At 42.0% G+C, this 26173-nt stretch overlaps 2 protein-coding genes and 4 long non-coding RNA genes across 8 annotated transcripts in view; 4 read left to right on the top strand and 2 right to left on the bottom strand.

The window, feature by feature from the left end:
- The first annotated feature begins 62 nt into the window (after positions 1-62).
- Positions 63-8232, top strand: LOC134197478 (uncharacterized). 3 transcript variants are annotated; one of them, XR_009972654.1, is made up of 5 exons: positions 63-229; positions 1608-1802; positions 1876-1992; positions 7882-7960; positions 8016-8232. It is a non-coding gene; the product is annotated as an uncharacterized LOC134197478 (long non-coding RNA). The 3 variants fall into 3 exon arrangements; XR_009972653.1 differs by having other exon boundaries at positions 7882-8232; XR_009972655.1 differs by having other exon boundaries at positions 1310-1802; positions 7882-8232.
- LOC134197633 (zinc finger SWIM domain-containing protein 1-like) lies at positions 3369-5358 on the bottom strand. The gene is made up of 5 exons (XM_062666978.1): positions 4017-5358; positions 3781-3843; positions 3633-3719; positions 3498-3553; positions 3369-3440 (listed from the first exon to the last, which is right to left on the bottom strand). The coding sequence occupies exons 1-5, from the start codon at positions 5356-5358 to the stop codon at positions 3369-3371; spliced, it is 1620 nt and encodes a 539-aa protein (XP_062522962.1).
- A 123-nt stretch (positions 8233-8355) lies between the features above and the next one.
- On the bottom strand, positions 8356-9080 carry LOC134197754 (uncharacterized). Its single transcript, XM_062667106.1, has 2 exons — positions 8787-9080; positions 8356-8716 (listed from the first exon to the last, which is right to left on the bottom strand). The coding sequence occupies exons 1-2, from the start codon at positions 8822-8824 to the stop codon at positions 8356-8358; spliced, it is 399 nt and encodes a 132-aa protein (XP_062523090.1). The 5' UTR covers positions 8825-9080.
- Positions 9081-10398: 1318 nt separating this feature from the next.
- Positions 10399-16328, top strand: LOC134197567 (uncharacterized). Its single transcript, XR_009972667.1, has 6 exons — positions 10399-15352; positions 15413-15515; positions 15584-15902; positions 15967-15999; positions 16064-16123; positions 16254-16328. It is a non-coding gene; the product is annotated as an uncharacterized LOC134197567 (long non-coding RNA).
- A 12-nt stretch (positions 16329-16340) lies between these two features.
- On the top strand, positions 16341-18367 carry LOC134197566 (uncharacterized). The gene is made up of 5 exons (XR_009972666.1): positions 16341-16611; positions 17102-17204; positions 17265-17322; positions 17392-17600; positions 17663-18367. It is a non-coding gene; the product is annotated as an uncharacterized LOC134197566 (long non-coding RNA).
- Positions 18368-18530: 163 nt separating this feature from the next.
- Positions 18531-26173, top strand: part of LOC134196993 (uncharacterized) — an 11783-nt gene continuing 4140 nt past the window's right edge. The window contains exons 1-2 of the long non-coding RNA XR_009972587.1: positions 18531-18648; positions 23001-23054. This is a non-coding gene — a long non-coding RNA (uncharacterized LOC134196993). The remainder of the gene's footprint in view (positions 18649-23000; positions 23055-26173) is intronic.

The following is a 26173-nucleotide window of genomic DNA, read 5'->3' as shown; positions in this document are numbered from 1 at the left end:
CTAACGCGCGCTACGCCATTTTACGATCCGAAGTGGCTACGGGTACAGGCCCGTATGCAACTTGCTCTGCCTACTGGTACGGCACACTGGTCACATGACGTTTCACGCTGGTCACATGACACTCTCACAACTTGCGATTTGTCGACACTGTACGTATACGCATAGCGTTGGGTCGGTAAGTCAACGAAGTTGTCACAGCTAAGCAAGCTATAATCTTAGTCGGCAATAGGTATGTCTAGATAATTATCTATACGTAAATATGGCTATAGCTAGCTAGCGTGGTAGAGCACTAGCTACATTACGCGTGCATGGTGGCAATGTCTGCAAAACCAGTACTTTTTCTTTGGCTTCTGTTTCAGCCCCACGCACTTCATGTGAAACCACTGAAGGCAGTGGTTACAAAAAATTGCTTGTGACTCATCATCTAGATCATGTGAACAGTACTTGCAAATGTATCCTTGAGTTTCCTGCTTCTGCCGTACAACTTGGGTCACAAGCAGCCAAGCATCGTGTTGAAAGTACTTCCTGATTAAATGAATGTCTACATTCTCATCCAGAACAGCATCAGTTACCATCTCTGGCCTAGCCTCGACATCTCTTTCACTAAGCAGTTGTTGTGAATTTTTCAGCACATCTGCTGCCAAATCTGCGTCCACGAACCATTCTAGCATTACTGTACAATGTACAGAGTAACTAGCTGGATGTGCTTGTTAGTCCAGATAAATACCTACCCTTCTCCTTTACTGATGTGTGCAACTTAGTAAATGGCTGGAGAGTTTTCAGCGACTTCTTCTTTTTTGATGGCAGGCCTATCACTGTTAGTTCGTGTCCTTTTGGTCTTCCTCTCTTTCGATATGTAGACGGCATCTTGATACCTGACATGAACAAATGTAATTGTCAATGCACCAAATACTGAGTACACTCTGATTTCATTTTATAAACTCACTCTGGAGATCTTGTTTGATCTTTGATTTCTCAAAGTCATTATCCTGTGATTTAACAAGAAGAGATAATGTGATACAAACAGTCAGAGACAATTCATTTAGTTAATCCATCTTTCTCCAGTGCTACTTTAGTGGCTTAAACAGATTTACGTTTTCGATGTGTCTGTCTGTGTAGACAGATATGTGTTGCAACTAACGAACGGCAGTTAATTAATCAGTCAGTCAGTCAGTGCACAGTGCCATTCAAGGCACTTTTCATTAGAATTGATCTGTACTATTTGCGCTTAGTTTTAACTTGTAGTTTGCTGTGACCGTGATTCCACTGTCATGGATAATATTTTTGACTTTTGGTGTTCTGTATTTAGAAATTTGTGTCTATAAATGATTTTGTCAGTCAGTCAGTCAGGGAACATGATGAAATAGTTGCGGTTGGAGCAGTTGCCTTCATGAACTAAATCTTCATCACAAGAAAGAAGTCTTTTATCGGTACATAGATAATGAAAGCGGCCGGACATAGTTGTTTTTGACTCTGGTGCTGGCTCCAGCAGTGACCTAACTCGTAAGTAACCCTAACCCTAACAGAAGGAGGTTCAGAGCTAAGCATATGCATGTTAGGTTGGCATTAGAGGACGTTCTATCCTGACTGGGTCTTTTTAAAATTAGGTATGATATCATACCTTGGATGGAGGAAAGTCTAGTTTTTCAACGATTCTGCCTCCTGTCTACCAATTGTATAAGAAGGTCAATCATCTTGTTTATTTGATGGGTAATCAAGGAAGTATCATCAAGTCTCACAACAATGGCCCTGTCTCCTCTGTTGCCATGTACCCTATGGTTGTATATAGCACAACAAGCTAGGTAGAAAAGTGGCTGCTATTACATGCAAATGGCACAGAAGTTATGTACACGACTTTCTCTTCTGTTTTTTCAGGTAGAAGAACCAGAATAAGCATCAGTCCTTATTTCAACATTTTAGAAAGAGGAGGAAAGGCAAAAAACAATCAGAAGAGGTCGTGTAACTCTTCTATCCTTTAGAAGACTGTAAGAGGTAAGAAATGCATCTCATATCTGAGTACCATCTGTTTATTTATTGTATTGTATAAGTGTAGTTTATTGTACGATGGGCGTGCTATATATGACTTTATAACCCCGTTCTGAGTGCCGGTAAAGCCATATTGCCCGCTAGTCTTATGATAAGTTATTTATAACATGGTCACGTGGCATGTAAGTATAAATGAGACTAAGATAATAAGCAGAAGTAAGTTATTGCATACTTGCTGTGCAATACGCCATATACACCACCTCAGTACGTGCTTGTGACTGGTCGCACGTCACGTGATCATGGTATAACATCCAATATGGTGTGGTGAAGTAAGGGATACTTTAGACTACGTCACGTGATCTTTAGACAATCTGATTAGTCAAATGGGGTGTTCTAGACATAATAGAAATGTCTTTGTAGGTTCAAAACTGCCACCGTACCAAATTCACTAATCACATACCTCTAAAGGTCACATGATATATTCTAAATATTTTAAAGCATGGTTGTAATGGGGTCCATGTATTTTATTGACACCTCAACCTCTCAGGCTTATCAACTAGATAATTGGATCTCCCATGTGGTTCTGTCAATTAGCTTATTGGTAAGCCTTGAAGGCTTTGGATCAATAACAATGTACATGGATTTCCACGACTCCTGCTATAATTATTACATGGTATAGTATACTGCTGCTTTTTGTCCATGCTGAAATAACGCCCATGCCCGTATATATGCCCATGTGCGACAGGTCAGAACTTTCAGCCTGAAAAAACGCTCATGCCCAACTATACGCCCATGCCCAAGTATAGCCCAGGATACGCGTGTGCAGACAAAACAAAATGGGGTCCGCAGAACATTTGTCTCCGTCTTTGTGTGTTTGATGAGCTGGTGTCAGTGTTGAGTAAAAGTGCTTACCGCTAGACTCATGTCTTCATTGCAATTACCAATCCTGATGCTTTTGACTGACTTCAGGCCGACCACTCCGGTTTGCGTGTGTAGTGTAGTTTCTGCGTGTATGCTGATGCTGTATGGATACCAGTACCTTTGATCTTGCAAATGGATACTTGCAAGCATTTGTGGTATTTCTGTCATCAAGTGTTTTAGATGATGACTGGCCAAACGACAGCATTTTGCAACCATGTATATGCTTGGGACCAAAATAACGCCCATGCCCTAGTATACGCTCAGGAAAAAGCGTTTCTTTTCTATACGCCCAGGGCGTTATGTTACGGGAGAATACAGTAGTATAGTAGAGTACATTACACTGCAGTACAATACAGTATGGTATAGTATGGTATGGTATGGTTTGGTATGGTATGGTACGGTACTGTATAATCAAGACTCTACTTTCCTCATAATGGCTAGAAACACTTGTAGTGACTACGTCATACTATGTAGAAGGTTAGTTCAATAATTGCTATCTGTATGTCAGTCATTTGAGCAGATCTAAGAAAGAACTATAGTGATCACAATTCACAATAATACCATGTCAGTGGAGTATATATTTAACTTACTTGTTGACTCTCAAGCAGTCGTTCTGCTCTTGTCTCTACTACAAACAATGCATTCTCTGTTGTTATACAAAGAAACAACACTGGACTCAATGTCGTATGTAATATCAGGCAGTATGCAAAAGGTGAAGAATATACCTAGTTGTCTTCGGTTTGCCTTTGCAGCAGTTGGTGTCGGGATGTAGGCATTCATTTCTGATTCTTGTTTCATTTTTACTGATGGAACTGTAAGTGTCAGAACATGTTTCCTTTAAGTATTACTATTGCCAGTGGGAAAAGAGTTTACCTTGTTGAGCTTTGTTTTTGTGTGTTTCATTTTTTGAATATTGTTGCTTTTCTTTTGTAGAGTCTGCACACATTTATGTTTTTTTTGTCAAAACAAAACTGACACCATTTTGTCTTTAACAAAGTAAATATGTACAATGTGTGTACCTACTTGTTGCATCAGCATGCGCATGTGTATTAGCTCACATTTATTGGTGTATGCACACAGTTTGTATACATAATGCCACTAGGTCTTACCATTGACTAATGCAACTGTTTCTCCATTTTCCCATACTGTAACTAATTGTTTCAAAAATTCTAATCGCTTGGTTAAGGTTAGTCCAGAGTCTTCTGAAGCTAGGGTAGATAATTTATTTGTGACTCTTGAAACAAGTTTAAATTTCTGAAACTGAACCAGAGCATACTGCAGGCAATGTTGTTGAAGTTCTAGCCATGTAATACAAACCTGAGAGAGTGGTTGTGCTGAGTTATGTGTTTTACGCAATGAACTAGTAACAAGAGATACAGTCGACTGATTGCTGGCAAAATCCTTTGAAAAGACTCTGTGCATTGACTTGAAGTAGTGTAGTGTCCACCTTTTGTCACATAATTCTTCGTCGAATAAGCTCATGCCAATGTCAGCCCTTGCGGACAGTATATGAAGGCATGAGAGCCTCATTGAGAGCCATCCTAGACACTGGCATGAGGTTGCAGTTACTGTAATATTGCCTTCACTAGAGGACACATGATACTGCTGATTTTCTGCACATTTTAATGCAACTTTTGCAATCATATCCATTTGCTTTTTCACAAACTTATAGGCATAGGGAGTAAGGCACCGCATATAATGCTTGCTTGCTTCATCAGAGGTTGAATGAAATGCAGTGGGTACTTTCAAAACTGAAAGACTTGCATTATGATCTCGTTTTGACCGTAGTACTCTCAGAATAACAAAGAACTTCTCAGTGAATGTTTCCATGGAGGAAAAGCGGGGAATGACAGATTTTAATTTGGCATTTAGTGATTCAAGTCTATTGTTGGTCGCGTTCAAGAAGTTGCCTGTGCTGTATTTCATACCCATTGTCCATTGCTTACGAATGGGATGCCACTGCTTGTTGAAGTAGTCGATTACAGCTGCAGGAGCGTTGGTTTTGAAACGAGAATACAATTCTGCATATTTTACTTCATTTGTGGCATATGCCATTTGCTGGAGAAGTTCCAAATACAAGGTTCTCTGACCTGATGTGATGCCCATTTTTTCACAAGAAATCTCTCGTCGAAACGACCTGAGAGTGTGGTAGAGGCAAATCAAAAGGTCAGCATTTGGAAAATTTGATGCTAGTACGTCACGTTCAGTCATGTCCTTGTCTGCCATCAAAACTCTGGTAGCTGTCCAGGATGGATTGTTTTCTTTAAAAATAGACATGATTTTTGATAGTGATGTTTCGGTCTCTTCAAGTAACAAAAATGCTGATGCAATTTCACTTTGCCCATTGCCATCTTCTATGAGGATAATGTATAATGGGAACCGCAGCTCAAGAAGCTTGTAGGTGGCATCAATAAATAATATCTCAGGGTAAGCATCAAATGCTTTTTTCATTTGGTCATCTTGAAAATGGACTCCCAATAGTTCTTTCTGGTCATTTGTCATTACATGCACACTTGAACCTACACGTGACCACCCCAAATGCACATTAACAACACATTCTACTGCATTTAAAACCTACATAATAACCTACCATATTGCTCTGTCAGTTCCTTGACAGTAACTTCTAAGTTGTTACGGGTACTGCCACTTTTCATTAGCGTAGATAGATTGCTCAGGTCCTTTAAAAGAATCATTTGGCCTGTTTTGTTTGACAGTTTATCTTGAACCATCTTCTTGTTTGCTTGTAATGACAGCAACTTTTGCGCTCCTTGCTTGGCATCATTGGAAAGCTTTCTCTGTCGTGGTAGTTGCTTGAAGAGTTCCTATGAAAACAAGAAGGTGCTGTTATTGTCACTAAAGTACTATAGCCAAGGGCAATGCAATATGCCATGCCTTTTAATTACTGAATGCAAGGATGACAATAATTCTTACCTTGCTAATGTCATGATTATGCTGGAGGTTTATACTTTTCATGGTCAATTTTTGTCCATCCGTTGGTGCTACAATTCTCACAAAACATGCGCATTCCATTTGAAAGGTTCTGCAATGTAGTGAAGTTGTACATATGAAGGTGTTGAATAGCTATTACGACAAACAAATGAGACTTACGAGTGATTAGGGCGTTTCCCTGTACCCCGTGACTGGAAGTGCCTTCCACCATGAATACAGTTATACTGTAATTCTAAAAACCTTAAGTCAGAATTGAAGTTCTTTTTAGTTGCTCGCTTCTTGGCAGATTCTAGTGACCTGGATCTCCTAATGTAGAGTTGTACAAATGTTGCTCTTTCGTAACTAGAAATGCAGTGCTTTAGCTCTTCAAAGGAGGAAAATTCTTGTCCAGTTGTGAGCTGTGGAGCTGTTACAGAAGAGATGTCCAAGTGAGTAGTAGACGGACTCCTTTCATTGCTATTCTCTGTACCTTCGTCACATGGTGCATTTTTGTGGCAAAAACTGTCTTCTTCAGTTTTGCAGTCTTTCTGCTTCAGGCTAAGTCTAAGTCTAAGTCTGCTTGCTTGAAAAGACGATGCCGTGGGTACAAGTGCAGACTTATCAATGATGTTTGTCACGTCAATAGTCTGAGTGGATATCCAATACGCTAGCACCTTGCGTAGGTAAGGTGAATATTTACTCGCTTGCCAAAATAGAGTTAATTTTGACTTCACATCATTCAGAGCCATGTGGGGTGAGCATATACATTCCCAGACATTTGTTGGGGTAAATGCAGAAATTGCAACAAATGTAAATGCTATTATTCCACATGCCGATGAACACTTGAACAGGAAAGTTCAAACAATTTCGAAAACAGATGTGTTCACCATTGGGGCCAAACATCGGCTTATGCATTGCAATCGTGTGATAGAACATTTTCATTTGCTTGCTAAGAACTCTTTTCAGTTCTAAAGAAACTGGCTGTGTTTCAACTGACAGATTGATGGGAATAGGAAAACCTAAGGGATCACAGTAGTAGGTAGTTTCAGTACAGACATCTATTACAGCTACCACCCAGTGATTTCCTGTTAGCAACTTGTTGGAAGCCATGGTGGTCTGAAGTAATTGATTTACTGAAATGTTTAAGATCAAGAATGCAAGACGTACGTTTTCCTTGCCTTCTGCAGCTGCTAAAACAGCTTCATGCAATCGTGTTTTGTTATATTCAGAGAGAACTATGCACAGACAGTCTCTTGAACGTTGATTTAAGACATCAGACAAGCTTTGCAGAATGTCCTCTGTTAGCCAACGATTGCAAGTCAACATGGAAATTTGATGACTGATTAAGTTACCACATGTCGTTGTTATGGCAGATGCTGGTTGGTTCCATAACATGTTTTTGAATAGCTGGAAACTTTGGTTGTCGAGTGGTGTCACATCCAAGAAGTCAGGAATGGTTAAATTTGTAGAAGACCAGTTTTTCTCAAGAGTGATCTAACAAAAAATTAAATGGAGAAACATTAAAGAACATGTTACCCCTAGTGCAGAATTAGGTAGACATCTTCGCAATGGAATTATGTTGCTAATAGGCTACTGTTCGCATGGTAATGTTGACAGTTGTGGCACAGTGATGTTCTATTAATGTCAGTTGTTGGTACATCCAAGTATAAGAATAATTAATTGAAAACTTTACTGCAGTTTGGAGCAGTACCGATTGCGTTAGAATTAGCACCATATAGTTGCCTAATGAACTGCTTAGATGGCCATGTGTGGCTTGCTCAGCTGACAGCTTATGAAGTGTTGGCATGCAACCCTAGTCCTGAAGTAATATCAATTATGAAAAGTTTTCTATTGCGCTATTTCTGAATTGCATAATAGTATGGTAGAGAAGCAAAACTGATAAAACTAGTTTTTCGGAATCTAGAAAGCTGTGACATGATTTTAATATTGATTGATTTAATTGAAAGATTTGAATGTGTGTGATTGCATATGATCTGTCTGATAGTAGTTTGCTTCATTTATATGACTCCTCAACTTTCCTCCTAGGACCATACTTTACTCATGCTGAAAGGAATTTTTTGTGGTAAGCTGGTTATTCTGTTCAAAGAGGGAATTGAGTCGCAAAGTATGAGGAACTAATTCACAGTTCGGAAATCAATCATCAATGAGTGCTTCTTTAGAGGCTTCCTTAGAAGAAGTTGAATTAGGACAAGAGGAATGATATATTTATTGTCGATTCTATATCTTCGTTAGGCGAGAAAGAGGTGACTACTTTATATTTGAAGATTAGAGGTTGCTTTATATATTGTCTGTATAGCATATGGTATTTTGCTTTGAGACCTGTTGCTGGTTTTTAAAGTATGTTCTGTATCTATGTTGAAGATGTATTACAATAAATGACAGAGGGCACGGAGTGGTGTGAATTACCGTATTTATTCCAAGTCAGCAGTATTGTTGGCACCAACTGAATGTAAACCCTTTTATTTACCAGATACATGTGCGTGCATGCTCCTGTGAAGTTCATGTCAATTGTACGTATGCAAGGGTCGGTACGACAAACAATGTGTTCTTTCTTGCATCAATCATATTTACCTGTGAGGCGATGGATTTGGCTTCGTGTATTGCTAGGAACTCTCTAATTCCATCAAGATCAAATACACCAAACAAGAATCCAGCAGCCTGGATTTCATCTTTACAGTCACAGTCTTGATTGATCTTTCCGGCTAGTCTTCTGCACACAGACTCACTGGGCATCACAGTACTGGTGTGGGGGTTGCTGAAAAGAGTGCTTCTAGGGACAGTGATGACCTGACCCTGCTCTGGACTCACACTAGGAAACTTCAGTCTACCGCATTCCTGCCTGGTCAGCTCTCTGATAGACCTACAAGTGTGAATCGTTATCGGAACCGCCCACCATGTATATGTACGGCTTCAGTCAATGATTGTCTAACCTGCCTTTGATTGTCGAGCTTGAGAAATTCGCAAACATTTGGGCGCGAAAGAAACTGGCGGTGGTCAGAACACACTTGCGCGGGGGAGATTTACGCGGGTAACTTTGAAGTCTGCACGTGCAGACAGTCACCGGCACGTGCAAACAATGCGCAAGCGTCAGAAAAGCAAAGCTGTCATGTGACCAGCGTGCCGCCTCATGTGACCAGTGTGCCGTATCCGTAACCGGAGCTAGTTGGGGGTACGGGCCCGTACCCGTAGCCACTTCGTTTACGATCAGCTGATGTCTCAAAGGCCGAAGTGAACGGAACGTCTAGAAAGTCGTACGGCAGTACGAGAGGTCAATATTCTTTCTTAGCCGATCGTCGCGGCACCGTAGAGCACGAACTCGAGCCTGGAGACAATTTAGCGGGATTGTCGTTGAAGTATGGCGTAACGGTGAGATGCGAGCGTTCATGTGTGTAATAAACATGTCGTGTATGGTGTTGGAGGTCGTGGGGTGCTACAGGATGTTTTATTGGGAGTTGGGGTTTTTTCGCCAATGGGTGTCACGTGACTTTGACATGTCAGCAAGAAATGTTGGTTGACACACGAAAATAGAGATAGAGAGATAGAGAGAAACACGAAGACGGATGAAAAATTGAAGTACGGGCACATTCGTATGGATGGTGGACACACACAAGGACAGGCGCAGAGACAGACAAGAGGACGGTTGTTACCATGGCAATGGAGCTAAATTTGGCCCTAGGATACTCCTTAATTGATGTACATTTTCTTCTGTTGTCCTTGCCTTGTCAAACTGATAGTGGCCTTGAGGCTGTAGGGTTACTAGAGCTCTTGAGGCCAATGTGAATGTAGACTCCAAATTTCTTGATGTGAATGGATGTATGAATAAAGAGGCAAAAACAAGCAGAGAGAGTTACAGACAGGCAGACAAGACAGACAGACAGACATGCACATACATGCATATTGTACAGACAACAAACCCTTGGATTAAGAGTTAGACAGACAGAGAGACAGACATGTATACATACAGACAGAGCCAGATGCATTGAGAGTCAGATTTACAGACAGATAGAGAGGCACATAGACAGACAGATAGAGAGGCACATAGACAGATTGATGCATTGACAGATAAACAGACAGACGGACAGGTGCACATACATACATAGGAATGTACAGACAACAGACACTTGGATTGAGAGTTAGACAGACAGACAGACGGATGGACAGACACACATACATGCATTAACAGACTAAGCGACAGACAGACAGGCAAACGGACAGACAGACATTTCTGCATACATACGGGCAGACGGACAGCTGGATTGACAGACAAACGGTCAGACAGATGGATTGACACCGACAAATGGACAGATGGACAGACAGGCAGACAGAGAAACAGACAGATTGATAGACAGAAGACAGACAGACAGACAGACAAACAGAGGGATGAACAGATAGACAGAAGACAGACAGACAACAGACAGACAGACAGACAGACAGAGGCATGAACAGACAGACAGAAGACAGACAGGCAGACAGACGGATGGATTGACAGACAAACAGTCAGACAGATGGGTTGACACCGACAGATGGACAGACAGACAGACAGACAGACAGGCAGAGGGATGAACAGATAGACAGAAGACAGACAGACAGACAGTTTTAGCGTAGGGCCTGCGGGCTTGCTTGTTTGTTTTAGTCATTCTGGCGTAGATGCATGTCGGTAGCTTTGCAAAGATGTAATGCTAGCGTCATTAGCAGAAAGTTAACAAGGCTGGGACATTCTAAGATCTTTACAGTTGACAGTTCATTCGCACGTAGTTAAATTATGGCGTCGGCCGTTTGGGCCAGACTAGAATGTAATAATGTTGTTCTTTGAAAATATATGTATTGACAGACAGACAGACAGACAGACAGACAGACAGACTGATAGACAGACAGAGAGACAGAGGGATGAACAGACAGAGACAGACAGACAGACAGGTGCACATACATGCATATGGACATCAGTGTTCTTCCCAGGGTTCTCAGAGTGGTGGTCAAGTCTCCACTGCATCAAGGGGCGTGGATTATTTCTATTTCAGATATCCGGGAAAAGTACAGCAAACTCCCGGATAATCAAGCATTGTTGCTAAACAGACACGAAAGTGCCAAACAGAACGTATTGCACTGTTGTATGGTCCATGATCTGAAAGAGTAAACTAAGAAAGCTGCAATTTCTGTTAGCAGTCCTGGAACTATGTTGCCCTGTCTCGTGTAGACTATGGCAAGGCTAGATGTCTGCCATCCATTGGAGCAAGCAAAACACAAGCTAAGAGAGGAAGCACTGCAGTGCAAACCCTCCGTGTGCCATACCTTTGCAGCTTGAATGCAATTAGACAGCAAATTAGAAGAGCATGAGATAATAACATGCAGTCACGTATTTGCCTCAATCAGTGATCACGTGTTACATTGTGGCCTAGCAAGTTCTTTCGGTCATACGTACATACCAAACAGCGTTACTATACCTAGTGTTTCACGCGTTGGTAAATATATAGTGGTGATCGGGAACATGTGGAGTAGTGGTTGGTGTTTGTTGAGTGCTGGTCGGGCCCGACCACCATGGGGCAGAACCCTGGGACATACAGACAACAAATGTTTGGATTAAGAGAGACAGACAGACAGACAGACAGATGGATTGAGAGTCAGATAGACAGACAGATGCATTGACAGACAAACAGACAGGCAGATGGACAGACAGACAGACAGACAGACAGACGGATGGATTGAGAGTCAGGTAGACAGACAGACAGATGGATTGAGAGTCAGATAGACAGACAGATGCATTGACAGACAAACAGACAGGCAGATGAATGGACAGACAGACAAACAGATGCACATACAATTAAACATGCATATGGACATACAGACAACAAACACTTGGATTGAGAGTTTTAGACAGACAGATAGACAAATGGATTAACAGAAAGACGGATACAGAGTGAAATAACAGTCGGACATCGGACATTTTTCGACCAAATTGAGCATTTGTTTGATTGCCTAAATTTGAAACGGACATCATGTCCGACCACATGAACACACACACACACACACACACACACACACACACACACACACTCACACACACAGGCAATGTGATCTTGAAGGCAAATGCACAGATAAACAAGACAGCAAGCAGTGATGACAGTTGTGTAGCATTAGAGTATTGAGACTATATGTACATGTAGTCTTACCAAACTCTAACTTTAACTCCTACCCTTACCCTAGTACTTTTGTACATGTCAAACTACATACTCTTTATGATGGTGCTTTCTTTCTTCATTTCCATCTTCTTTTCCTGAAGAGATTGTATCTGAAGGAGAAGCAGCAATGCGTATCTACGATGCTGTATGCAATGAAGAAAATGCAGTGACTGTATTTTTCGTTTTGATTTTGTCGGTCGTGATGGTGCTGGAAAGATAAGCTTGACAAAGTCGATCACTCTCATGAAGTTTGACCAGTATGAGCCGAGCACAAGAGGTGTTATTCCAATGAGTCGCATTATCATGAAGAAGCATGTAACTGGACTGCTCCTGTCACCAGTGAACATTACAGAGATCTGTACGACAAGAGCGTCACAGCAGTTATGGCAGAGGCTTTCAATAGACCAGAAGAAAAGATAAGTTTTTGACATTGGCAAGAGACAAAAAGACGAGCACAAGGAAACGAAATAGTAAGACATCAGTGAAGTCCAGTTCAAAGCTGATGGCAATAGCAAGTCCCACTGATGGGCAAAGAGATGAGCAGTCAGATGATATGTCAATGAACGGTGGTCACAACCTACTTGAGCAGCTTGTTGCTATGAGGCTAGAAGAGGCCAGTAATGAGCGACAACTTTCAGAATCTTTAGAGTTAAATGATGAGATTGCACATGAAAGTGGTGGTGTAACTGCTGAAGACAGAGAGACAAGAGAATCATCAACAGAGATGTGTTGTAGTTCAGGTAGTGTAAGAGACAATGTTGAAGCACAAGTAGAATCAGTAGCAGGTGTTAGTTCAGAGACTGTAGTAGTAGTCGTTGAGACTGATAGTTTAGAAAAGAGTGAAGCAAAGAAGAGAAGAAATGTACAAAGCAGAAGAACAAAGAAGAAGAAAACGAGTAAGATGAAGACATCTGATAAGCGACCATCACAACAATCTCGTCAGATGGTGACAAGCAGAAAGAAGAGAAAGAGAACTTATCAACTAAGTTCACAATTCTTCTGAGACGTGCAGTCATCGACATCTACAGATACACAGCAACATCAGACACAATCAAACCGAGGCAAGAAATCTAAATGGAAATAGTCACGTGGTCAGTCATAGGGTTCAGGGTTGGCGGAAGTTTTTTAATAGTGAGAGCAAGGCTGATGAGTTAAAGGATATACCCGAAGACATCAAAGGAAGAATGACCGACTATCTGAGAAATAGTGAATCTCTTCGGAAGGCCAATCATGGTCACCATTTTAGATTATGCTGGTCAGCATGTGTTTTACACAAATCAGCTTTTCCTTTTTTGAGCTGCTTTCTACTATGTGGTGTTTGATGCTTCTCAACCATTGGCTAGTCAGACGGCATCTGTATATCGTAAAATTGATGGCGAAGTAGTGTACATGGGTGACATACCTGATGCTACAAACTACGAACGAGTTGAAGAATGGATATCAGCCATTCACATTATGGAAGCTGAGCCGTCATATTTTATGATATTTGAGAATGAAGGGATACGATCACCTGGAATCTTCCTTGTTGGTACACACGCTTATGTACTAAGAAAAGAGGAAGGTATGTTGGAGAAGCAAGACGAGTTCATGAAGAAGAAACTGCAAGACACAGAGCTGTCAAAGCACATCATATGGGCATCTAAAGACGGAATGTGTTTGTATGTCGATAACTCGATGATGGATGCAGACAGTGGTGGTGTAGATCCACAAGTGCAGTTGCTGTGTCGAAAGACAGAAGAGGTGGCACGTCAGGTGGCAATACACGACAGGCTTCCAATCACGTCGCTTTGATTTAAAGAAGAGCTTTACCAGTTGAAAGAAAATGAGACGACAAGGAAGGTCGTGTCGGTAGAGGAGTTGCAGCAACTTGCCCAAAGAGTTGCCCATTTGATTTGCCGGTATCAAGACTAAGGAAGAGTTTATGGTATTGCTGCAGTATCTGAGCAATCGTGCTGTAGTTCTTTGTCATCCAAAAGCTTTGAAGAATGGAGAGAAAGAAGTCGTTCTAGAGTCCGTTCCCGAATAGAAGAATACGTGGGAACTGCGGTTAATAGATAAAGAATTGAAGAGCTGAGATGGGCGTAGTTAATTACTTAAATGGTTCCAGTATAGACAGGTTTCGCTATGAACTTACGTTCAAAGGTTCAGTCAATGCTTCAACTGCACAAGCTTGCTAGCTACAGCTGTTTTACCTAACAATCCATAATTCAAAGTACGTTGCGTCAGCTTTCAAGTAGTGGGCGTTATAGCGGTGACTTTGAACTTATCTGTAACCTGGTGTAAATGAAGGAGCAGGGCAGGGCTAAGCGCGTGTCCTAAGGGAAGTTACAAATTCTGTCGTAATAAAGAACCAATCACAGTATTCATTAACTGATCTGGAACAGCCTCCTTGTGAGCTTTCCAAAGATGTTGCAATCAACTCGCTAGGACGTCCGCTTCAGGAGATACGGGTTTTTCCCCACGTATTCTCCTATTCGAGAACGGACTTTTAGATGTTGACTGGCTGATGTCTCGACTATAAAACGTGGTGATCGTTCACACTGATGTGCCCTCTATGTGGATGAGGGATATGGCACGTTGTGCAGAGACAGGTATCATAACACAAAAAATGTCTCTACTACCTGTTACCAGACTTATCATGTCGTGGAATCATCAAGTCACTTCTGAAGTATTATGACTTGATGTGTCCATATTTTGGACTCAATGCCAATAGTTTGGAATTTTCCAGTGATCAACAGGATTACGTCAACTTGAAATTCTAGTCTATTGAAAATGAAGATGATGCACAGTGTCCAGCACATTTCGTACCTTGCTTGCTACAGAAAGAGTCTTCACTCTTATCTACAGAGATACCCTACAGTCATAAGACTGCTGCTCTTATTTTACATATTCATAAGCCTAAGCCTTTGTTCTACCATCTACTCACTCGGTTGGGAAAACGATTTTGTCATTTGCCACAATTGTTTCAGAATGTTGGCTACTTCAGGTTTTATCACCACCTCAAGCTGGAGATTTTATTAGACAAGCACAGTTTGCAGATGATTGTCTACACTGACCACAAGGATCCTCTTCCAACAGTATGTGCTTTTGTCAAAGATTTTTTTGTCACTTCAGTTGATGAAGCTAAACAACAAGGCATGTCAGGATTAAAGCTGCAGATAGGTTACATGTGGAGCAATCCAGATCATATTGGAGCTGATTCTGAATTTGTGTCTCTGAAAGAATGTTATCATTTACCAGAAACCGTGTATGTTAAATTACTGGGCAATGAAGTCAGACTTTCAGAAACCCCGCATGATTGGTTTTCTGCAATCAGTGAGGTTAATTATAATTTATAGAATCTCTACAATACTTTTATTACCATCTTGTTTGTGGTTTAGTTTGCTATTCTTTTGGAGCCTAATATGTACTTGGCACCGGATACAAACTTACTACATTCTGAGCAACCAAAGAGTTTGGTTCAATGCCTTCCACTCTGTCCAAGTAGGGTATTCGGTATCGCTGTGTTACACTTGAGTTTACGATGATGTATGTGCACATTTGTGATTCAGTACAGTCAGCCACTCCAATTTCTCATCTTCTGAGTGACATTCATGTTCATGAATGTCTTCAAAAGGTAGCTGAAGTTATGGATAAAGAAGAGAACGTAATATGTGACGACTGGAGGAGTTTGTGATGTGACCTACTTGAACGACCTTCAAGTGAAGAAATGAAGACGAAGATTCGACAAACTGCAATACCAGTCCAACTGACTTTGTTCTAAAGAAATGGGTATGCAAGTCAACGTCAGCAACTGTTGCTAAACTAATAGAACGTCTCAGTGCTATGTATCGAAATGATGTGGCAGAAATTCTGATGAAATATTTAAATGTATACGACTCTACACTAGAACAAAGGTGTGAATGTTTTGAATATAATTTGCTTGTTTCTTTAGGAAGACAATGTGAGATGACGACAGCCAGTGCTGGTGAGATATTGTCATAACGATTGTTTGTATGAGTGAAACTGTAATCAAATGTGTTGTGCTTTAGGCAATACAGACAGACAGTCATCAAGATCATTCTGTGCAGAGTTGAAGGACAGTCAGATAAGTATGATTTATTACCTTGAGTTTTAGTACTTTAGCCTTATTGCATTTGTATGTTGTTTGTATACACAGATGTGTGTCAATTCTGTTTGATGACGTGTTAATACAGCTTGACTAAATACATTTGTGTGTAGATCCTGAGCTGTCAACTAAACAACATAGCAAGGTGGCACCAGATGATCTGGTTGCTGTGGCAAGTGCCGGGGGGGGGGGGGGGGGGGCGTAAACTGGGAGGAGCTCACCGCCAGACTAGCACCGGTCATGTTTAGTATCATAAAGACGGAACAGATTAAAGCTCATTATGGTAAACCTTTCATTCAAGTCTCGTTCAATGTTGGAGGAAGGGGCAAACGGATTGGACAAGGAAGCTACCAACGGGTCACTGATTGAAGCTCTATTGAAGGTGAACATGAGACGACAAGCCAATGAAATATTTGGAGAAGATCTTGTGACGTATGTGGAAACAAATGGCTCATGAGAGAGTCAGATGTGGTAAGCATACATTCATATACGTAATTATTGAAACAAGAAGGGTGTGTAGTTACGAGACGGTGGCATATATAGTAGCTTTAGTTGGGTAGCATACAAGTTATTCTTTGTGCTTCACTGAATACTCATTGCAAGTACAATCATCAGCTACAGTAGATGCCACTTAGTTAACCAGACCACTTTCTGCTTTTGAAATGTTTGCTGCACTGAAGTTGCCAGGCCAGCTATTGTAAGTGTACAGTATATCTACGGCTCCAAAGTACTATGGTGCATGACACTAGCTGGAATTAAACACTGAAATGGACTTGCATGTGTAAAACCTAGTTAATTGGCTTTGTCTTGAATTGGCTGCAGTACAGTGTGTTGTGTAGAAAATTGTGTGTAGCAAATTGGTATGTATTTGCATTAATCTATTCTTTAATTCAAAGTTGATATGATCTAAAGTTGTATCCTACTTTGTGTCAGTTGCATCACATATTACCTGTATTTTTAGTTTGGCGCGAGAGAGGTACCCAAAGACCTCATTCATTGCACAAAGACATGGTGGGTGTCAATGGACGACTGGACAAGATCATCAGTCTTTTGATTCTGCAGAAGTAATGGTTCGCTTGGAGGATTTCCCAAATTAATTTTAACTGTTTGTTTTGTCTTTGAAGAAAGACAAACCCAAGCAAGAGAAACAATAAATAGATGCCTGTGACACCCCAGAAAGAGGTTAGGAACATTGCTGAGTGTCTATTGAACCAAACTGCTTTTTGATTTTAACCCACCACGTATTTGTAGACGTTTATATTGGTGATCCAAGCCTTATCATGAGGGCCAGCAAGTTGGCTGTTACCAGAGCCACCATTAAGGCTGGTAGAAGGTCTCTGTTGGCCCTCAATCTTGTGGCTATCTTGTTCGATCAGGATTGCTTAAGACGTTCGACTGTGTGTGGGTCTAGAGACTCCTCAAAGAGGCACTAGACCCTAGGAAGATCGAAGCCATAAGAAGTAATATGATTGCATCAGGCTACAATACTGCTTTGTTTCGATAACTGTTTTGTGCATTGCAGGCCATTGTTTTCACAAGTTCCTAATAAAGGTGGGAGAGACAGAATAGGCGGCATCTCAGGAGATGACAAAAGCCATCTGTTGTATGGAATAATGGCACTGCGGGCATAACGAAGCGAATTCAGAGAATTGAAAAAAGGTTTTTGAGAGTACTTTCTGGTCTGAAACCAAGGGAATCTACTGGAATATGTCTTCTGTCTTTTCTAAATTTGGTCTCCAATCACATCAGGCCAGACACTCTTTCTACCTAGGTACACTCGCTCACCGGTGTCTACATTCTCTAGCTCCTAACAGAGTCAACTTCCGGTATCACTCCCTTGAAAATCATCATTATCACACTGGTCTTACTCTATCAGGACTACGTACTCCTAATCCAAACACTGAAGCACTTCGGCAGTCTTCATTTTATCGTGCTCAAAAGTTCTGGAATTCTCTTCCATGTAGGCTAAGAATAGTCTCTAAAGTCTCTAATTTTAAGCAGCCCTACGGAAGTTCTCTTACAGTGTAGATGATATTTAGATTCATGTGTTCTAAAATATTAGATAATGTTTCACTTAGACTGTATAGTATGTATGTTAGCGTAAATATTCATGTATGTGTGCTTGGTACTGTACCCGGAAGATCGACCGCTGAGTTGAGGGCTTTCCGTAGTAAAAGAAATACAAATACAATACAAATGCAATCACAGACAAGTGTTTGCTAGTTGCCAAAAGCTATAAAGAAAATTCGAATTATTTTTGAGTTAGTCTATAACAGAAGTAATTTCAGGATGATGGCATGTGCAGATCTTGATTATCGAGTCCAACGCGTACTCGCTGTCATTCGACGTTGTCACTGGAAACTCCGCATGCGTAATCGAGTCATTGCGGTTACAGAGTTCGATCTGCTTGTTAGCGATTTGACCTGAGAAACGACGTATAGAATAGATTGGGAAACGAATTTCTGTTGCTGCGGTGACCGACTTTGTACGGAGGCTTGTCTATGAAAGGTACGTTTCATTTAACCTAGTCTCGTGTATCCAGACTTTCTCTCGCCGTCTTACTTCCGGTGAAAAACGGTACTTGATGTAGTTGTTATGCCGCTTACCCCACAGCATTGCGATGGGGTACAGAAATGAATGTCAGTCTAACAGCTCTAGTGATTGAGCTATGCATGCGTGCATCGTCGACCTAGCGACATGATCATAGATGTGGGTATACGTCCGCATTTGTGTGGATGCATGCATGGATGCAACGATCGATTTACCTGCTACTGCCTATACGTGTATCTATATACACATGCAGGCCCACTGTACTATGGTTGTATACATTCATTGTTGCATGTGTTTTCATGTGCATTATGACTAGAAGTCACTTCACCCCACATAGTTGCGGTGGAATGTGAAGGCAGCAAAACTTTAGTTGTACGGTATCCGTAGGCGCCTCGCATTAGTGAGTAACACATCCAATGGAGTTTTCTGACCGTGTGCTGAAACGCCGAGTCCTAGCTAGACAATACATAATTGTTGAAACCCTAGCAGTGTCATGGAAGTAAACATACTAACTTCCTAGTAGTTTAGATTATGTATAGAGGGTCAGTGGATGGTCCGGCCATTTAATTTCCTACATTTCAATTTTCATGTTTTTATGTTTTATTTTTCAATTTTTAGTTAATTATTTAATTTTAATTTTTTATTTGCATTCTTATTTGAAGTTTTTGTGTTTATTAAATTTAAATTTAAATTTTTAAATTTTTAATTTTTCATATTTTTGTAAAATGGTTTTTATGTTTTGATGTTTGATTCTTGTGATCTTTAGATTTATCTTTTAAAGTTTGATTTTTAGGCACCTATGCGCTGTTCGCTCTTCTATTTCTAACATGAATAGAAAATAGAAAATAGAAAATAGAAAATTGAAATGACCGAAGACGCTAGACACAGCACGGGTCTCAGCGGAGGTCTAAGCAGGGCTTCCATTCGTACGCGTGTCTTAGGAGATCATGTTTCCAACACACAAGCAGGTGTTTCTTTTTACTCTGCTTTCCGTCACGTGCCAGATCACGTTGGCAACTCTTGACAATTTCGCTCTGACACACAACGTTGTGCCAGCAAATACCTCGGTCTCTAGCTGTGTAGGTACACGTACTGTACGTACATTGTACACAACACGCTACCTTCATTGTAGATGAATCGGTTGGAGGAAAATGCTATGTTATAACTAAATACGCTCCCCACTAGCTAGCGGATCGCCGAGTTGGCAACAGTGGTGACGCAGTATACGGAACGACGCTTGTTGCTAGGAAAAATCGAGACGCAATTAAAACATCGAAACCGTCAACCTCCTACAATTAAGTAGTAGACTGCCCGCTGTCACGGGCACACTCTAGATGTAGTACACGGTACCGGTACCGTATATAAGGGTGGGCGTGGTACTCTACAACAGGTCACATTTCTCATTTGCATGATGTCGCACAACTCACCAAGTAAACAGACATGCACGTCCATCATCAACGCCTTATGAACTCTAGTTGAAGTTAACTCAACTAAACTCTACTTGCTCAACTGCATTAATTAACTCAACTAGCTAACGTAGAACAGCGCGGCTTACAGCTAGGGCTAGTTATTAAGTAGACTACGTCAATGTGTCACTCAATGATCTCTGGGCTCTCATTGTCGGCGCGTACGTTCACATCTGCAGTCAAGCTGCGTGACGAGGAGGAACCGGCACCTTGGACTGTGGCAGATGGTAACACGATTGGTAGTTCCGTGTCCGACGGGCTGTCCTCGTGAGCTACGTCGCTCCCAAGTTCATTTCGCATTCCTTTTTTTGAGCTCTTTCATGTCGTTGAAACCGCGAAGACACAGCGGACATTTGTCGTCTGACCATGTAGCGTTGCAGAGTGGGCAACACCTGCATTGAGAAGTGCAACGTTCGCAGCCGAGCCATTGTTGGCAGCAAATAGACACTGCTATCGTACTTCTGCTGAGCAGGTGGCAAATCTTGCAACGCATCATTCTTGCTGCTATTGTCGCTGCTTTCGATTTAGTGCGTCGTTTCGATGGCAACCGATGGCGAGTCACTTGCTCCATCTTGTCTTCGATGTTCTCGAGTCGCTCGTGTACTCGTTCGAAGCTGGACTCCAGGCGGCCGAGATGAGTTAGCGCGTCTTCTACTTCGCCGTCGATCTTTAAAAGGATATCCGTATCTGGAGATGAGGCACGAGTGCTCGAGCGCAACGACTGCAGCTGGCCGTAACCGATCGCCGTTGACGAGGCGATGGCCGATGAAGCTCGTTTTCTTTTGATCGGTGCCGTCTCTCGTATAGAATCGAGGTAGCACTTCAGTGAGTCATTGTCCGACTGGAGTACCGCGCAGATTCTTCGAGACGGTGTTTTCCAAAAGTCTACGTCTGCATGCATCCAAAGCAACTAGGTTAATTAGTTAAAGCGTAAAGGTATATATACTTACCAGCTAGAGTGCATGCATGCTTGCTAGTTTTATTTGAGCATTCAAGGCTTTAGGGTGAGCGACATGTTCATGCACAGACAAATTAAAGAAGACCGCGATGCTTGCTGCAGAGACTCCTAGATAAACACAAAGTCATTCATACTGTGCATGCATAGATGTAACGTATATCCTACCTCTTGTTCCGTCATCATCTGCGAACGGTACGCCGCGGTTGTCCACTAGGATAATTCGGTCGCCACATGGAACAACACCTTGAGCTTCAAAGTGACTCTGAACTAAGTCAGTAATATGTAGCAGGCTGACGTCGCTTTCGGGCAAAGCGAATGTACGTCTGCGAACGTACTTCGGCTAGCTGCAGCTTGTTTCGAAAGACTTTCGTAGACCGCAGGTCAACACTCTTCTTGATTTCTCTGACTGCCGATTGCGACTGCGCTTTCTTGCTTCTCGGTGCTACCGATCTAAACGCAGACCAAGAGGAAGACGGCGCCGGCACCCATGAAGTTCCGGGTGCTGGAGCTGTTGCGGTCCTAGCGGTATGGCGACTTGCTTCACTGGTTACACCGACAACTGGCTGCAGCTGTAGGCGCCGACTGTGCGAAAACGACGAGGTATCGGACACATTCGACTCTTCCACCAAGAGCGGGTCGCCGTAGAGTTGATAGCGATGACCAGCCGAGAGTCCGTCGAATCGACCTCCGGTCTGGGAAAATATTGCCGCCTCGTTGCCATTCTCTCTTTTCAGGTAAATGACTTTTACCTACACAGTGATACGCAACACTGAATTTTGTCGATCACCTTGATTAATTAGTTGACATTGTATGATTGTTCTAACATCTAAAGTTGTTCGCGCCATGTACAACTTGACTTGCCTTAAAAACTCGAGACAGTCGCAAACTGCTCACGTAAGACAATTTCATTGGCAGCTCTTGCGTTCCTCGAAAAATGGTCCACTTAACCATCGTTGCCTGTTCATCGTCACCACACGCACACTGAAATGATTTTACCAACGATTGCCGACTACTGACCGATACGACCTCCTTTAATTTAATAGAGCCGAGGCGGTGTGACCACGCCTAGCAAACGCTTCGCAACATTAGTCAAAAACAATATGGGGAGATGCAAGTTGAGGTGACCTAACGTAGACGACGCTTACAAAACAACTGTAGTGGAGGCTGCGAAAGTCTACCCAAGAATGTCTGACGGTGTGCGAGGGCAGTCGGCCCTTCCTATTACTACCGAGCGGTGGTTCGGACCCTTCTAGAGCTGCAATGCAATTTGTTTTGAAGTTTATTGTTAGCCACGCATGGGGTTAGATGACTCTTCTCACAAACCACCAGACTAGAAGCTTCAAAGCAAATCGTTTAGCACTAGGTGGGGTGTGAGAACATACGAACACGTCTTTTCCTCTTCTCGCATGTAGGAAGAGTCAAAGAAGGTAATTCGTGTGAGTTCCTTACCTAAGAGAATTACGCTTGTGTCCATCTTGTACTTGAACTCGTGACCCAAAGGTTTGGTATGTCCATTCTTCAAGTGCACTCTCTAACCAATTGAACTACAGATGCTACACACACACGCGCGCGCGCGCGCACCCACGCACACACACACGCGCGCGCGCGCGCGCACAATTTCATACATTACTTAGACGAGTAACAACTTTGAGAAAGGTCAGCACATAGTATAAAACAGTGTAATTAATACTTTCACTATCACATCAGTAATGCATTTAAGTGGAAGTAACCCTTAAAATGGTGGTGGCACAATTAGTCTTATCACCATGGCAACAGAAACTGTAAAAAGAGTAAATCTGCAAACTGATAGAAAAGTTGATAAAGTGCAAATGTTATTTTCCAATACCTAAGTTCTAAATATCTTATTGGGCTTGATTTTCTTCTAGAAAAATGTTGAAGAAGATGAAGTTTAGAGTATCCTCAATAACTTTATTTGACAGGTTGGTATATTGCTATGCGCAAATATATATATATATATATATATATATATATATATATATATATATATATATGTTAATTATGCATTCCAAGTAGCTAATTTAAGCGTGTTGGCGTTTTCGTTTGCTGCTAATGAGATGATGTCTCATTTGTTTGATATGTTTTTTACCTAGCTGATGCATCATCTTCAAAATGGTAGAAACAGGTATTCATGTGCAGTGCTGGTCTAGATTGGGCAAATACACGGTAGACAGTAGCATAACTCGATCTTTGGAAACGAGAAGGTTCTAACGAATGCTAAACCCCTTACTGCCTTGATTTGATGATGGCGTGGTAGACGCATTTCCGTGGTAATTAACTTTGCAAAACGAGATAAATTAGAAAACATATTGTTATTGACTTATTTACACATTGTATCAGCGGTAAAAAGGTTTCTAAGCTATTGTCATCCATCTACTCTGGCGGCTTTAACGATGACGAATGCGCAGCAGAAATGCGTAACTAAAATGGTACACAACGAGTATACGTATATTAATCATAGTCAAAACGTGTCTGAACGTACCTGAACTATAATTTTGCCAAGTTTGGCGCTTGCTCGAAAGCATTCCAGCACATTTTGGCTTTATTCATTAGCAATCGCACTGTTTCCCGTGGCAAACACAAACTATCACAGTTGATCTCAAAAAAGTACTGCATGAACCACCCTCTCCGGGGATTTGTGACGGAAAATTCCAGCTATAATTCAGTGGCAGCATTACGATTTGATAGACGGGGGAGCACGAAACCGAGTTTGTGGGTGTCTTGTACAAGGAGTATAGGCACCGGCAGGTATTTGAGATGCACTGTAACAGACGAAGATGTTTTATACATGTATTTGTAGGACTCTATAGGCTCATATTTGAAGATGTAGCTTTCTGGTTCTATTAGAGTACGTACCAATAACTCTAACAGATCAATTCACTTAGAAGAAAATTTTTCGAAACGGGAGACACGAACTCCCAGTGGCTCCGCGCCTGGATCCGCTTTGGCCATTCTGATGTCTGAGGCCGTAGCGATCGTTTTCTGTTGTGTTTCTACAGAAACTGCACTGCTATATCAATTTTCTACCGGGTGATATTTGAGAGTGTTTTGAAACATAAAGCTTACGTTCTGCGACTCCTAGTACACAAAAGTTTGACGAACGTGCCTGACCTATAGCTCCTCTCTTTGAAGCCGGAGAAGCAGCAGTACAGTCCGAGCAATATGCCCTGATCTTAATTAACATAGACGTAAGAAACAGCGGGGCCACGTGGACAATAACTTTCGAATCAGCAGCATTTGGTCACTTAGCGCGAAACGAGCTTCAAGTAGAAGAAAACGAGGAGCTCCAATGATGGCATCCAGATTGGGCCACTAACTTGCATGGATACCGCGTAAACATCGACGGCAATTCTGAAAATGAGGCCAACTAGATTGGAGGTGCTTATGGTTAAATCACCGCAAATCTAACAAGCTCTCTTACTGCGTGCTGGAGCTCGAGGCTGTTGATATTTCTTCCGAACTGTCCATTTCCGACCAAGCATCGATTGCCACTTGTGTGTTCGAGCCGACGTAGCTGTAGAAGGTAGTCGACTGCATGAGAGGTAGATAAAACGCCGTCATAGATCTTCATTTCGTACGTGGCGACTTGATTGACAGTTGAAGCTGGTAAACCGCTTTGATTGACTGAACTTGCAAAAGCCGGTGTTACAGGGTAGAGTCTCCCCATGCGCAGAGCATCCGTTGGAGATCAGGCACTAAGACTAGCGCGCTATCTCCCCTTCAAGCGTTACCTTAGCGTGCTAGCTCCCCGGAGATAGGAGAAATTACCCTATATGACACCTGTCATGCCAGCTACATTGACCTCCTGACGGTGCAAAAGCCGCTGCAGGTTCTTTTAGTTGTCTCCATTGTCTACCTCGTAGCTCTTCTACTGCAAGCCGCCTAGCTATTGTTGTGCTGAGAATTTCCAGTTTTTTTCTGATTCAATGAAGCCTCAGTAGCGTCAGTTTTTTCTTCATTTTTTAAACTTCGATAGTTATCGAAAGTGGTTCTCCTAATTGGAGGGTATAGATTATCTGCGACATTCTTAAGTGTTGTTAGGACGTAGATATGATCCAGGAAGAAACGTAAATTTCCTGTTCCGTCAAACACATGAGGCACGTAACTGTCACCAATATAATGAATATGGATGGTTACAGGTAAAAGACTAGTGTATTTCATGTATAGTGAAGCAGTATTCTCCAGAGACCCATGCCTCTGGGATGTGTGGCTCATTTAATATTACATGATTCCACGCATCCGTCATTTGATAGGGTAAAGGCAAAAGTTGTCACTTCTGATTCACCGGTGTAGAGAAAGCCGGGGGGGCTGGAGGCTAAATTAAGCTCCCTCGCTCAGTGTAAGAATCGAAATTTCTGTGCCAGTAACTTTTGCAAATCTGTTTACGGTCTGGCAAGCGAGTTAGGTTTGGCTAAAGTGGTTTTGACTTTAGCCTTGTACCCAGGCTCTCTTGCGCGCCCGGAGAAGAGGGTTTGGTACATTTGTCTTTGTATGTGTGCATAAATTACCTTCAAATCGGCGTAATGTATGGATGCATGCGGAACCGACGTTGTTTGGAATCTCGAGCTGATAGTGTCGAGCGCAATGACAGCAAGCAGCTTCTCTGTTCAGGTGATGTTTGTCCGCTTTTTCCGATCTAGATACCAGTCCTGGCTGTCATATACCCGCACCCTCAATTTCTACTACATCTCCAATGCACCGAGAACAGCTCTGGCAGATCTGCAGAGATGACCGTCTGTCGTGGAAGACCGTCTGTCGTACAGATAAAAATTTCAAAACTAAGCTGCAACTTCTGCTGCAGTTAAACAGACTGCCTGCAGTACGAAAAACGACAAACTCAACACCCTGTCACAAAAACAAGGTCTAAATCGTCTAGTTGGATCATTTGATCTTGGGTCTAGATCTACGGCTTCATCCACGCACGGAAGCTGTTTGACTGTCAGTTCAACGGTTGTGCTCAAAGTTATCGGCTTGAGATTCTAAACAACGGCGGGTCCGCATGCGTGCATACATTACGCCGATTTCGAGGTAATTTAGACGC

The sequence above is a fragment of the Corticium candelabrum genome, chromosome 22, assembly GCF_963422355.1.
Source record: "Corticium candelabrum chromosome 22, ooCorCand1.1, whole genome shotgun sequence".
Taxonomy (NCBI): Eukaryota; Metazoa; Porifera; class Homoscleromorpha; order Homosclerophorida; family Plakinidae; genus Corticium; species Corticium candelabrum.
This window is presented reverse-complemented; position numbering and strand designations above follow the sequence as displayed.